At 38.8% G+C, this 15511-nt stretch overlaps 1 protein-coding gene across 2 annotated transcripts in view; it reads right to left on the bottom strand.

Moving 5' to 3' along the window:
- Positions 1–14634, bottom strand: part of LOC122654714 (protein PHR1-LIKE 3-like) — a 31779-nt gene extending 17145 nt beyond the window's left edge. Inside the window, exons 1-3 of one of the 2 annotated variants that reach the window (XM_043848928.1) lie at positions 14417–14634; positions 14078–14271; positions 26–102 (exon numbers count right to left, since the gene is read on the bottom strand). In XM_043848928.1, the coding sequence (XP_043704863.1) occupies positions 26–102; positions 14078–14267 (267 nt within the window). In that variant the 5' untranslated portion in view covers positions 14268–14271; positions 14417–14634. Of the gene's footprint in view, positions 1–25; positions 103–14077; positions 14273–14416 lie in introns of both variants that reach the window. The other variant, XM_043848929.1, reaches the window with a different exon arrangement.
- Positions 14635–15511: the final 877 nt, after the last annotated feature.

Genomic DNA, 15511 nt, shown 5'->3' with positions numbered 1-15511 from the left:
TATAGATATATGTCCAGACAGATACCTGTAGATGAGACTTCAAATGATAGAGTGTGAGGCCTTTTACCCCCATTGTTCTCATAATAGTCTTTGGAGTTGCTTCTGCAAGGCAATTCAAAAAGGAAATGAAAGAAAAAGAACTGTTAATCAACTTTGAAGGGTTTCGAACTCTCGAAACAAAACAAAAAAGAAATATAAGGGGATAAAGGTCCATTTTATAATATCTATACACAGCAAAGAAGCACAAAATCTGGAAATTGCTAAACCCCATCCCGCACAGGGGGGGGGGGATAGGCCAGGCTAGAGCATTGAAGGCATAGGTCAACTGGACACTACTGGGTCCATGATACAGGCCTGTGCTTAACGTGAGGATTTTAAATGGGTTATACTCAGAAATAGTAAGTAAAGCCCATCAAGGACTTTGAATAAGGCCTTAGGGCTGGCCAACCCATGCATCTACAAGCCTGTTAGCTCCAATGACTAAAGATATAACTCAAAAAATTTTCCGGAATTCCTACTTCCCAAACTTATTTATGTCTTCATTAATTCAAATACCCTGGAGGAAAAAGAACAGAAATATTTGTCTTTAGTAGATCTAACTAAAGAAAGTAGTTAAACAGAACTTGTAAAAACCATGATAGATACGAACCATATTTATTCAGCCATAACTGAAATCTGAATTGCAGAATGCAAGCTTAACAAATAACCCATAAATAAACAAAGCTAAAGCAATCCCCCGCTGTTGGAAAAGTAAGGTCATGCATGTTATTCAATTCACCTCCCTCTAAAGCTTCTATAAGAGCAGTATTTCCAGTTCAAAAGAATCATTGCTGAGGTTTTTCTTTGTAATGCCTTTGTTCTTACTAAACGAAGTTAAACTGCTTAAGTGCTCCATAAACTTTCCCTCACACACATAAAAACAAGCCATAACTTGCTCAAATCAAGTCCAATTTCATAACCTTGGGCTTGATGGATAATTAATTCAGCTAGCTATCTAATGCTAAATTTCTGTTCTGAATTTGAAAATTTTCACCAATTTTCTAATTCTCAAATGGTCCTAGGTTTTTAACTCCAAAAATAAGCCTTGGAAATATACCTGAATGCTTCTATCATAAAAACTCTTCACCCCAGTTACTGGAAAAAGTAATTATTTTGCCCTTTAGACATGTTCTTTTGCACCCCAAAAATAACTTGAGAGTTGCAGTCAAATCCTATGTCCCATTCAGAATGCTTCTATCATATTACCTCTTCACCCTTGGAAGACCAATATACCCCTAAACTTCCTACTAATTCTGCCCCCAGATCCATAAATATCTCCAAACCCATTTCTGTACACCATTCAAACCTCACCAATAGGCTTAGGCCCAGAGAAAATCAAACAAACTAACTTTAAAGTCCTCATGGAAACATAGGAAGTCTTTATTTGATTGGTCTATGGCATGGAAATAATTTAATTGATGTATTCCTCTATTTGTGGTTGTTTTTTGATGCTTAGTTTTTGTGTACCTTGTATAGTTTTTTTTTTTTTTTTTTTTTTTTTTTTTTTTTTTTTTTTTTTTTTTTTTTGGGGGGGGGGGGCCTTGTAATCATACTTCAGTTATACTCATATATCTTGATTAACGAAATTACAATCTGTTGATGTTCCAAGGGGGAAAAAACATTTTTTAAGAAGCTAGTAATAAAGGTGACCAAGTCACCCCTCTTCTATTTGATTTCTACTTTCAAGTACTATTTCATAACTGTAGCTATTATTATCCTCTCCCTTTCTCTTTTCCATTTAAGTTTATCTCTCACTTAATAAATGGTGCAGCAAAGCCACTTAAAATTCAAGTATAATCATTTGCACTCAAACTCTGGTACACTCTGTACTTTCTTTTCTTTTCACTCTTCCACTTTTAGTCAGTCCTAACCTTCAGCATTTTTTGCACGAGGTCACCAGCTGGCCGCCTCAGATTTGAGCCCAGATCCTCATTGATGGCAGGCTGAGCTTTTTACCATCATGCCAAGCAACGGACTAGGAGGTGAAGGGAGGAAAGATGCAAGAACCTTAATTTAAGGGGGAGGGGAAAGTAAAGCTGATGAGGACATCATACCAGCTGATCGTGGATTCAGAGTATACTAGAGGAGGCATCACAGATCTCAGCCATCCACTGCTTCTATGTGGATTGATCACGAGTTTCAAGGTTACCACATTGACAGAGCCCAGCTGGCGGACCCCACATGCAGTGGCACATGCCCTGCACATGTTATCTACTAGTCTCAGCTTAGTTTATTTTTATTGTTTCTTTTCCTTTTATTATCCCTGCTGTAACTGCTCCCATCCCCCCACGGTTTGAGCTGTTTTTTTTTTTTCTTCTCTCCCTTTTATGGCTGTAAATCCTTCCCCTGTAACTGTTTTTCCTTCTTTATTGCTTCTCCTTTTTCTTTTCTTTGTTCCCCCATGAGTTCTTTCCCTTCTCTTTCTATATTTCTTCTCTCTGTTCTCTTTTTTTTCCCTTCGTATACTGCTTTTCCTCTTTGTTTTCCTCTTTCTATAGTTACTTATATTGAATGTGTTACTGTTTAACATGGATGTTGGCTACTACTGCTACTATTGCTTAGACTTGCAATTTTAGGATTCTTGAAAGTTAATGCACACATGTATTTGACTAAGTACTGCCTGATTTCTGACCCCTATGACATCCAATTGGAACCTTGTTTAGTTGAATGCATTTAAACTATTGTTACTATTGTCCATTGCTCGTTGTTTTTATCGTGGTCTCCCTCTTGTATGTTGCTGCCAGCCCTAACTAGACAGCCTTTAGGCATAATTGGTACCTACCTTAGTCTAAAATTGTCGCTATAACGGCTCCTTTCTCTATAATTGGGAACTGAACTTGAAATTCATCTACAACAGAGTTGACCTTCTAGGCATTTCCCATGACAGGATTGATGATGGAAAAGAAACAACAAATTGTGGCTTTGAGATTCATAACAATGCACTTCTTTGAAGCAATAACTGCCCACACTCAGAATAGGGTTTTCCAGAAGGGTACACCACCAAACTGCTTCAAAGTATAATGAAGCCTTACTGTGGATTAGTAGAGAGCAAACCTGAGAACCACTATGAGTTCTTCATCATATTATGTTATTCCTTAGGTTGAAGCATTATGTGTTACTAATTTGAAACCAAAATGTGAGAAAGCATGTCAATAAAGTAGAACTCGCATAACTTTGTTAAAAATGCTCAAGAAACATCCCCATATAGAATGCCAAGGGACACATGTCTGTTACAAAAGGTACCAAGACCTTTTAAGCTTCAAAAGACACACCAACCAAACTGTCACATTCTATCAGCATTCAATGTAACAAGCAGCCATTGCAAGGGCTAGCAGTACAATGTTTAAATCAAAGGAATGGTTAAATTCCATAACCCTTTAGTGCTAGGGAGGAATCTAATTTTCCAACTTGCATCCACAAGCATGACTACATTAATTATATAAATATTTATTTTAATTTAGAGAAAATTACATCCCCCTCCCCTGTACTTTGCCCTAATTAAACATTCCTCCCCTCTATTTTCAATTATTACACTCAAACCCCCTCTGGCTGACAGTGTTAGCCTGCTGTTAGTTATAGTTTGGAAAAGACTATTTTACCCTTACACTATCTGCAATCCCGCCGCATCACAATGACATCGCTGACCTCACTGCTACCACCGGTATCCATTCTGGTTTTGCTGAACATTCATGATGGAAGAGGCTTGGGCACTCGAACATTCATGGATCTGTACAACCTCCTCAAGCTTGCATGCAAGCAATCTGAGGAACCAATGTTTGAATGAGAACCGTTATTCCCACTTTTATCTCATTATCCTCTATTTTCTCACACTGTACTTCAACAGAATCAACCTCGTCTGATCTTATCTCAAGGCGATTCTGCAAATTAGCTAATTCCTTTCTCTTCTGAGGCGACCCAATAAGATTCCTCATGTGCTCCTTTGCAGATTCAATTGTCTCATCTCGGAGTTCTTGAATTCCTCATGTGTATTATTATTCGATGAAGCCAATGATTGAGTGCATCTAGTACGTTTGGGAGGAGCAAAATGATCTGCATTCTGTGAAGAGGTAAGAGTCAGAGACACAACTGTGAGTGCTAGAGAGAGATTTAAAATCTCTAGCTTCCCCGCCTTCTCTCTCTTCTCTCTTTCTATTTCTTGTTCGAGCTCTCGCTTCGTCCCTGCTCTGCTCTAACCCCGTTTAGTTGCAGAAAATCTCGTTTCACCAATCTCTCCTCTTCCTTCAGATTCTCCGGAATCACCTCCTTCCCCTTTGTACCTATCCTTCTCCAGCGCACTCAATAGATTCTTCCCTGAAATCTCTTTCTCACAGAGATAGCTCAGGGTCAGTTCTTGCGAACCCAAGGGTGGGGGGCTAAGATACCGGTGGTGAGGGCGGTAAGCCGGCAATGTTTGGTCACTCAAAGGTGCAGAGGGATGGGAGCGGGTGGGGTTGCAGGAGGAAGGAGGAGGGTATTTTGGGGATTAACATTTTACTCCTTACCCACGTCAGGACTTAACAAACGGACACTAGAGGCCTAGGTCTGATTGTAATAGGTTATACACTGTAGGGTAGGGGAGTAATAATTGAAAATAGAGGGGAAGTATTTGTAATTAGGGAAAAGTACAGGGGAGGGGGATGTAATTTTCTCTTCAAATTATACTTGACACCTATGAGATTATTTAATTTAAAAAAAAAAAACTTTAAAAGACAATTTCAAACCATTATCTTATAGTATGGAGTTCAAACAAGTGTGGTAAATCTCAAAGTCATATCACAAACATGGATTAGCTAAATTAGACTAATTGATGGTGCATATTTACTAGGTGGCAAGATGAGATGAAGTTTCTTTCAATTGCATTAAAAATCTTTTATGTTCATATGTTGTTGATACTGTTGTAATACAGGATTCAAGGGTAGAATTGTCCTAGAGATAATATTGTTTTTGTTCCCTGTTCTAGATCTTTCTAATCTCTATTATAAACAAAGCTGGCCTGTGTCACTTTGACACAAGTCATTATTCTCTCCCAAAGATTTTGTCATAGTATCAGAGTGGGCAAATCTCTTGGGATTCACACCCTAGCCCATGAACCTACCGAAACCCTAAACCAGTCGCCAACCACCACCGTTCTCTCTCTCTCTAATCCAGCGCCTGACATGATTGCTGGATGATTTTTTTAAGCAAATTTTGCTACCGCATCGAGTGTTCGTGATATTTGATGTGCTGCGGCTGTCCTTTTGGTGATTTTCTTTGATCAAGGTTAACTTCCTTCTTCTTCACAATGTCAGACGACAGTGTTACTTCGACCGGGATTGAGAGAATGGGTCAGGGTACCCAAAATAATTTTCCCTCCCCAGTCCCATAAAGCTGATGGGAGTAATTATCTCATGTGGTCACGTTCATGTTTCCTTTCAATTGACTCCCGTGGGTATACTGGATATCTCGCGGGTGAAGTTGCGAAACCTACTGATGCTGGTCCGTTGTTGAAGAAGTGGAGTTCTGACAACTCTCTGGTAATGACTTTTTTGATCAATTCAATGCAACCCAATATTGCCCGTGGCTACTTGTTAGATTCTACAGGAAAATTTTGGAAGGCCACCAAGGAGACAAACTCCCAAGTTGGGAATGCTGCCCAAGTATATGAGTTACGAAAAACGGGTTCATGAGATTAAGCAGAAGGAGCTTTCCTTTTCACAGTACTACTACTCTGAACTGCAGAGTCACTGGCAAGGGCTGGATTTTTATGAGACCTTCCAGGCTACTTGCACCACTGATGCTTCTAATTTCAAGAAGCGTGAGGACATGTTGCGTGTTTATGATTTTTTGGCTGGTCTCAATAATATGAATATGACCATATTCACACTCAGCTGCTTATTCGCGACCTATTCCCTACTCTGGAGCAGTCGTATTCCCTTGTTCAGTTGGAAGAAAGCAGGCGTGCTGCTATGCTGCAGCCTATTACTCAGGAAAGGTCGGCATTATTTACAGGGGCTGGTTCTCAGCTCAAAGGGGGTGTTTCTCATTCTAGTGATCGTTCCTCTTCTGATCGGGAACCTGTTAAATGTGAGTATTGTGGGAAGGAGCATCACACGAAGGATTATTGCTGGAAATTACATGGCCGACCGGCTAATGGTCGTGGCTGTGGTCATGGTGGAGGTGGTTGAGGCCGTGACACTTCTGATTTATCACAGGCTAACCATACCGAAGCAACTCTTGCTGCATCCATAGGTATCTCACTCTCTGAGGATGAGCTTACCATTCTCAAGCGTCCTATGACCAAGCTTGAGCCTGCACCAGCCACGCCATATATTGCTGCCAGCTCTGCCCCATCTTCGTCTTCAGCTTCTTCTTCTCTAATTTTGTCCACTCAGGTATTGCTTTTGCTGGTCATAGTGCATCTATAGCCCCTGTTCCCTGGATTACTGATTCAGGAGCTACTTATCATGTGACCGGATTGTCTAGTAGTTGACTAGTTGTTTCAAATATTCTCCCTGATTAGGTAACGAATGTGTGCGGATTGCTGATGGTTCTCTTTCCACTATCTCTGGAAAGGGGTCTGTTCAGTGCTCCTCCACACTTCCTTTAACTTCAGTTCTTCATGTCCCTAACTTCACCACCAATCTCCTTTCTATTAGCAGCCTTACTCGTTATTTAAATTGTAAAGTCACTTTTTTCCCTTCTCATTGTGTTTTTCAGGACTTGGAGATGGGGCGAACAATTGGTTGTGGTAGACTTGGTAGTGATTTTTACTTGCTTGATGACTCTCCTAGTTCGGTTCATGCTTCTACACATGCTTCTCAAGTGCATCAATTGGATTCTGCTTCAACAGCCCTATTGGAATTATCCATGGAACAAGAACCGTGTATTCATCCAAATTAGATCCATGAGAAAGTTATGGGCACGTTCATGAAACTGGAAGTCTTTCGATCCCATGCAGTCAAAGAACTCGCCAAGATCTCGGTAATATCTCGCTTTTTTTAAACATCGAGACAAGATGATCCACGAAGTAGGAGGAATGCATTGTCTCGCCGAGATCTCGGTGAGTTCTTGTTCCATGCCAGACACGAGATCTCGATAATATCTTGCTTTTTTGAAACACCGAGACAAGATGATAGGTGAAATAGGAGGAATGCATTGTCTCGTCGAGATCTCGGTGAGTTCTTGTTCCATGCCAGATGCAAGGTGACACCAACAAGGCAACCAAGGCACCTGAATGCCTTGACAACTATGGTTGTCATGGTGGCACACGATTAATGATGGTATGGTTTCAAACATAACAACATGCATTGTCTTTGTGTGGATTAAAATGTGTCACCAAAACTCTCTCTCCATATTTAAAATGGAAGACCTTGAAGAAGCAGGTAGAATCATAGGTAATAAAATAAATACCTACCATCAAAAATTGTATTGCTGCCATTTGGTAAGATATACATCTCTTGGCATTCTATATAAGGGAAGTCCGCTAGAGCATTTTCTTTCCCAAGTTCTGCAAGCTTTATTAGACACCAGGCAGGACTATTAAGGTGATCCACCATTAACACCCAATGGAGTGCTACTAAGCAAGTTCTTGAGAACTGTAACACTAGGAGGAATTGGCCTTCTCCATATATTTTCTAATGGGAGGAATAGTTGCATCTCTAATGCAAAAGTCCTAAAAAGCAATTCAACCAAAAAGTGATCTTTGCATCATCCTTCCAGCCAAAAGAATATCACTCTTAACATCAATTAGGCCTCATTCAAATATCTAAGAAGCAACATATACTCATACATCTCTTTGTCAATCAAAAGTCTTCTGAACAAACCTAGGTAAGGCTGCGTACATTATGACCCTCCCCAGACCCAGCAGTGGCGGGAGTCTCGTGCACTGGCTAACGACCTTTTTTATGGGCATCCAAAGAATTGTCTTTCTTCAAAACAGGACTCTGTCCTTGTTTACCACAGCAGTAGACATTCTTGATGAGACTTCTTCACTAGATGAAATAATGTCACCATGAAAAGTAATGATTGGTCAGCACTGCCGACCCCAATTAGTAAAACCGTACTAAACAACTCTAAAGGGCAAAATCCCTCCAGAGCTTCCACATTGAAAATTAATTAAGGGTCATGATTAGTGACAACCATTTGTGAAACTACATTTTGTCACAAATGGATCTGGACCATTAATTTTACAAAAGCTCGAAAAACATGTCATTCTTCTTCTACGGAAAATCACTGGAAAATGCCACGAAACCACGAAATAGAAACCTGAAAGCTGAAGGTATAGAGAGAGTATTGTTGGAGATAGAGAAGAGCAGTTGTTGGAGTTATAGGAGAAAGAGAAGGGGAGAGATTGCGACTGGCAGAGTTGCAAAGAAAGGGAGAGAGACAAAGGAGAGGGAAGGACAGGTAAATCTTGGGAAATGACAAGAGGGTAAAATTACTTTTTTATGCTCATATTTATAACACATTAAGAATTCTGACAGGGATAAATAGTTTTTCTTCATGGGATGGGATGTCATAAAGCTCCATGACATTAAATTAACCCAAAAATTAGAGAGAGACAGGTAGAGAAGGAAACCCCAGAGCTTTTCCAACTCTATCTGGTGGAGGTGCTTAAATACATTTAATACTCAAAAGCCAATTAAACCCAAGAAAATTCAAAAAGAGTAAGTCTGCAGCCTCCTCAGGGATGTTGATACTTAATCCATGGTTGGTGATCATTAGCATTTTCACACCCCAAGCAGTTTGCCAAGGAACATCAATACTTTCTTCTGAGTTGGTTTTGGTGCCTTTAGCGATGTGTCACAATGATCATAACTTCCCTACACTATTTCACAACTTATGTGTTTTTGAAAAACCATGTTAAAAATATGGGAGCATGTCCACATCATCTAACCATGCCTTATTTTCAGTCCAAACTTTATCGAATGGGGTCAAAATAATGCTGTAAAATTGTTAGGGAACATTCATTCTGTATAAAGAACAGGCCCATTGAAAAAATAAGGGGATAAGCCCCGTAAATGGTGGGTGCCCAGTTAATGACGTGATTCTGAGTTCCAAAAACCTTAAATTTGGATCGATATGGGCCCACAAGTGATAAATAATTCAAATTGAATGAGTATCGGCAGTTTCATAACTATCCAGAACAATATGGAAAGAGAAAATAGGAATTGGGACAATAGCAATTAGGGCCTTAGGGGAAAGATAAATATGGAATTAAACAAGCATGGGATAAACATGATTTGAAATTTTGGTCGAAATGACTGAAATTTCGTGAAATACTTTGGTTTTGAGAAGCCTCGAAAGAAAACAGGATTCGAATCTGCAAGCATACCAGATTTCGACTGAATTTTTGGTTATCTCGGAAATTTGGACTCATTCAGGCAAAATTTTGAGATTTCGCCCCTTTCTGCTTGAGAACTGCAAAACAACTACAAAACTAATATGTTTTCGTAGTCCTTCATTTTGCTACTGAATCAAGACTTGGTGGTCAACTATGGAGCATCCACTTCAACATTTGAGTGGATTTGAAGCATCATTTAGCCAAATTTTCCACCTGTAGGGTTGTGACGGACTTTAAGAGATTCTTCAGCCAAAGAATGACATGGGCACCATATGTCATAAGGTCCAAAGCCAAACTACAAATTTGAGAGTCCTTTTTTCCAATCTAATACATAAAACATATGTAAAGATGATTAAATAAGCTATCCCTATTAATTGTCTATGATGACATCTTTTGACATTGGTGTACTATTATTAATTATTAAATGGCTTTTCTTCATTCTTAATACATATTTCAATTGCTTTTATTGAATGTTCTGTTTTTTAGAACTAATTTATGTGTAGAATAAGTTCTATAAGAGGAAAGACATTAAAACATAGTGTACAGTACCAACCTAGGGTCCAAAGCCAAACTACCTTTTTGGCAGTGCTTTTTTTACCATCCAATGGTTCAAATGTGTTTAGAGATTTTTAATTATGGCTACCAAATTTCACTACAGTTTCAGGCCAATTTATGGTTATTTGACAACCGAAATGTACCAGATTTCGGTTGAATTTCGACCAAAATTTATTCAAAATATTTTGGTTTCGACCTGGGTCAAAAACCAGGTTGAAATCTTGAACTATGGGGACAAAAACAAGGTGAACTTAAAGAGGAAAGTCTTCAGTGTAATTAACAAGATTTCTGGCCTTATTCACAAATAAAGAAGAATTGATCTTCTTCTTCTTCCTCACATGAAAACAGGAACCAGTGGCAATCCTTCCTGACTCGAGTTGATAGAATTCTGTCGGTTCAACTCCAATCAAATCGAAATTTCTGGAAGAGGTTGTTAATCCCCAACCCTCTGAACCCCAAGCAACAGACACTTGATAAAACAATCCGAGAATTAAAAATTAAAAGTTAAAAAAAAAACCATGAAACAGGGCTGGCGGTAAAGCTAGGGACAGTTCTGGTTGCCGGTTTGTAACTCACAAAAGGGGTTGATTTGGGGGATAATAGTCTAGTTATTAGGTCGCCCTAGAGTAGTGATATTAACCCCAAAGTCTTGGGAAGAAAGGAGTTGGGAGGAGAGAGCTCAACCCAATACAGTAGGACAGCAACTACCACCAAACCAGAAAAGAGATGCCAGAAGAATCCAATAGTGAAATGAAGAAGTACTGCAGGAGAGCAGTAATGGAGGAAGAAGAAAAGTAACAGTGGTTACCATGGAGTAGAACCAGAAAGTCGTACCTGTTAGGAAGGAGCCAACTCGAAGGAGAGAAAGAGGGGGAAGGAGGAACCATGCAATTGCTACTCACAGCAGCACAGGTTAATCAAATAACTTTATTAAAAAAACAATAAACTCTGATTCAATGGACTACTTACATTTATTTAAAGAGACTAAACCATTCCCAATCATACTCTATTTTGGGGTAGAGTTTGAATCAAACTCAACTTCTTGGCCCAACCCAATGAGTGCTAACAGAAAAAATAACAAAAAATACTGAATAGCAAATGACAAAAATAAACCCTAAACAAGTAAACAAATCCCTATAAACCCCTATTGAGGCCGTTAACTGCATCAGTTAAGATAGGATACAAAATCAAGTATAAATGCAGCATAGATCCCTATAACTGATGCATATATGGTAGATTTATTTACCCAAAATAATAAAACAAAAATTCAAAAACATTATCTTTGATGGATGATCCTGAACATAAATTTGTGGATAGAAATGGACTTCCCAGGCCATCTGTTTCTGCATCCATCAATCCAACTAAAGCACTCCACATGATGCCTGTTACAGAGCACAGAAAGCCCTCGACTATCTTTAATACTAAGTTTTTCTTATATTCTCCTATCCTGATTTTTTATCAAGACTGCTTCAATCTGAGATTTCTGAAAATTTTATCAGCTCTCCCCAACCCCCCTCCAAAAAAAAAAGGAAAAAGTTATGTCACAGTTTTAAGATTCTTTTTTAGATAAGAAGTAAAGTTTTGATATTTCAAAACAGAAAAACTGTGATCTTTCTTCTTTCTCCCTGGGGAGAGAGCAGAGATGTACCGAAACCGATCTCAAGGCATACAGAGATAGAAACAAATGAGCTCCATTACTTTCCATGTCATTAACTGAAATCCACAGAAACTTTTTACATCATCATAAAAGTAAACCACAATCTTAAGATTCTCTACCATATAATATCATAATTGACATAACACATGTGAGAAATACAGTTTGTGTATGACCACACTTCCAACATTGCTAGATTCGCTAAGCTGAAGTACTTGTCAGTCATTGTAATTAGATGACTGCTAATAAAATGTTTGAAATCCATAATCGAGCATACACCAATCAAATTTCTCCAAATAACGCATAATGTAACGTCATTCTGTTGGATATCTATTCAAGGGTATAACTTTAAATGGTTCATTCTCCAACAGTACCATGACTCCACATTCTGCATCTAATAGTTTCCCATCTATGTAAAACCTAAGCAACTTCACTAAAGTGTTTGGTAGATTATGTTTAAGAAGCATCCGCACTATACTGATAAGACGATATTCACATGGAAGACAGCCCACGGACTATTAAATTCAGAGGCCCCACATGTCAAATGATGCAACAAATTTTACAATAGACCAAGTAAATCTCATATTGATTCACAGAAGCATTAGAAAAATTACTTAGAAGACATGCAACGAAGTCCACTGAACACCTTATGGATAAAAGACAAATTGTGGACAGTTATTGATATTAACCTTTCATTCCTTCCCAGTTTCCCAATGGATGCATTAAACAACACCCTGCAGACTCAATTTTTTTACCGGCTATGTTTGAATGAGATCTTATGGGCTAGAATGCATAACCTAAGGAACTCCGGAAGGCCTCAAACCATAAAGCAACATCTGATGCGATGCTAGCTCACAAAGGAAGCATGTGTCAAAATCAATTTCCCAATATCAGGAAACATTTAACACCAAATGAGAGATTAATAGAAGTATAAAACATTAAAAGTAATAAGAAAGGAACAAGCTGTGTAACAATAGTTAACTACAATTATCATGATGGGTAAAAGTCAAGACCTGTGTCACTCATTGTTTTAAAATTGCAGGCCCGCCAATCAATTCACAGGAAACTAATCTCAAGTCTTCAAACAATGCAAGCATCCCTAAATTGCATCAATTGAACTTGACAAGGTCCTAGTCCTAATTAAAAGTTCCAAATTGTTATATCCTCATTTTCAGAACCATCTCCATAAGTCCATAAGTTCAAATTACCCACCAATCATCTCAAGAGGCTATCTATTCCAAACTCCCGGGTGGGGGGGGGGGGGATTGTGCTTTGTGACTGCACCACAGTAACTAGCATTTGGTTTAAACTATCCATCTTATGTGAATAAAACCCTGTCAGTTCTTACAAATATTTAACATCACATAAAAGGGGCTAAGTATCAAAAATCAAGTTAGGACAAACTTCTGAGGTAAAGACTAAAGAGACATGCATAACAGAGAAACATAATTATTTTCTCCATAAAAAACTGTAGGGAAAAAGTTCTCTGTCCGGGAGTGCGGCCTACGCCAGCACTCCCATGAGTCTATCTCTCTCCTCCCCACGTGAAAAGACGTCTCTGCCCCCCCTTGTTTTGAGGAGGAGAAAGATAGACACATGGGAGTGCTGGCGTAGGCCATACTCCCGGGCAGAGAACTACTTCCCAAAACTGTATATGTACGATTGACACTGTTTCTATCTGTTCCAACTACAGTAAATTTCTATGGTTTGCTTGATGCCATGACCATAAGCAGAATCACAGAATATTGTACAGCAAACATGCTCTTCTAATACAACACTAGTCGGAATCTTGTTCTGTTCTATGTGCAGGTTGACTGGTGACTGGTCCCACCAAACCATTTGTCATTTCAGCTGCATAACTCTCCATTTTGTACTCCAGCATCCCAAATCACAGTAACAGAACTCCCATAAGCATGTATATGATTCCTCAGAAACTCCTTGCAAATTTGCTTGGAAAAAAATCAAGATATTTACAATCCGAAAAATGGTAATATAAACCTAAGAACAAGCATAAGAAGAGAAACAAATTTAACAGGAAAAGAGACAGAAAAAAATAGTCGGATCACAATAATACTCAATCCACAACCATAGTGGCACTACAGGGGTGAAGAGCAAGTAAGGGAGGAGGCAGCATCGATAACGACCTAAAATAGGAAACTCATGAAATTTAAAGACCCTCAATCCCACACGATTCTGTTACATACAAGCAACAATGTTTATGATACACTTCACTTAAGCCATCAAATTAAGGACATTAAAACTAAAATGGATAGTCATCCCAAGTAGGAAGGGGGATGTGAGGGGGAGATACCCACCATTAGCATATACCTAAAATTATTATACAAAATCTAATGGCAGAAACTCAAGAAACTACAATGTGGAAAGTAGCAAAAGAATTGATGAATAAAACCCCCAAAAAAAAGTAGAACAAAATCAGGTAATTTTAACAGCAGAAAAAATGAAACCAAAGGGAAAAGGCCGAGGCAGTTAAAATGAAGAATACTCACTGTCAGGGCCACCCAACTGAGTAACCGCATCAACGAATCTCTCATGGAGCTCAGCAGTCCATCGTAATCGAGGCTTCGGATCGGAAGTAAGAACTAAACAAGCATCACCAGGGAGATTAGTACCTTCAAGAGATCCAGGCAAACTCTCATGGCCGACGCTACCATCGATCAGATGGATCCCAGAGTACATTTTTCTGAAAAACCCACAAACAGAGATCAGGAAGGCGAAGAAGAAACAACCCAACAAGCAATAACTCGTTTTTTCTTTTTCTTTTTTTTAATTAAAAGTAAGAAAGGAAGAGAAAAGCTTTCCAGTCACACGAACAGACACAAACCCACCTGGGTTCCAGGGCTGGACGCCCTGAAAATCTTCAAACCCAGAAAGTAATCAATGCGTCAAAAGCTTTATGAATCCAAAAAGGAGAAAGGAGAAGGCATGCATGGAAGAATAGAAAGCGATGTGTTGGGTCTTTGTGGGTAAAGATACTAAGAAAGGATGAACTGGCTATTCTGGGCCTCTGGCTGGCAATTTTTTTCTTGCTTTTGTTCTTTTTCTTGAGAGCTAAATAAGCCAATATCACACCCAAATCCTCAATACAATAGTGTGAGAACACTGAACAATGACAGAGACCCACCACAGCCCACAGCACAGCAGCCAAGCACACCCCTATTATTTAGCACTTGAAAGATCTTTAGTTAATGCTACACTCTTTGGTGATGGGTGAGATGTTGGACAAGGAAGGGTGACAGAGCCAGTCCAAGGGATTGGGTACTGTGAGGTCTACACAACAAGGGCGGCTTGTGAGGGGTCCCACCATTTATATAAACTACTAACAAAAATTAAAGAGACAATGAGAGGTTTGAGACAAAGTGATCTTTCCAGTTTAAGGGGAGATAAGTTTCCTTTTTTCTGTGTTTCACTGTTTTTGAGTTCCTATAAAAGTGTTAATGAAGAAGAATACTGAAAAACCCACATGTTTTTCTGTGTTTATTTCTTGATTCCTAAATGGGTTTATGAAGAATGCTAAACCACATTGATTCTACCCATCAAAAGTGGAGTTTCTAATTAGATCATTAGAGGTTTGAAACCAGTGATCTGATCCTGAAAGTCTTTTAGTTATTCTCAGATACAGAGGAACTCCAGAGTCAATATTGTCTGCGTATGTTTGTCTTTCTTATTATCCTCAACCCCACTTTTTTTCTCTCTTTCTTTGATTGATCATGTTAGTTACACAGTACAAATCATCTTCTAATATAAAAGTTGGTAATGAAATTGACTAAATTAAATACTATTTGAGTATTGGTGATGACAGAAAAGCATGTGATTAATCCCATGTTTATGCATGAAATGTATGAATTATTGTTGCTTTGATCATGATGGGTCTACTTTATTTGTTGATTATATCAAAAACATAAGAGTGAATCCCCTTAAGG

The sequence above is a fragment of the Telopea speciosissima genome, chromosome 3 (genome assembly GCF_018873765.1).
Source record: "Telopea speciosissima isolate NSW1024214 ecotype Mountain lineage chromosome 3, Tspe_v1, whole genome shotgun sequence".
Lineage (NCBI taxonomy): Eukaryota > Viridiplantae > Streptophyta > Magnoliopsida > Proteales > Proteaceae > Telopea > Telopea speciosissima.
The sequence above is the reverse complement of the archived record's forward strand: the minus strand, read 5'-3'. Positions and strand labels throughout refer to the sequence as shown.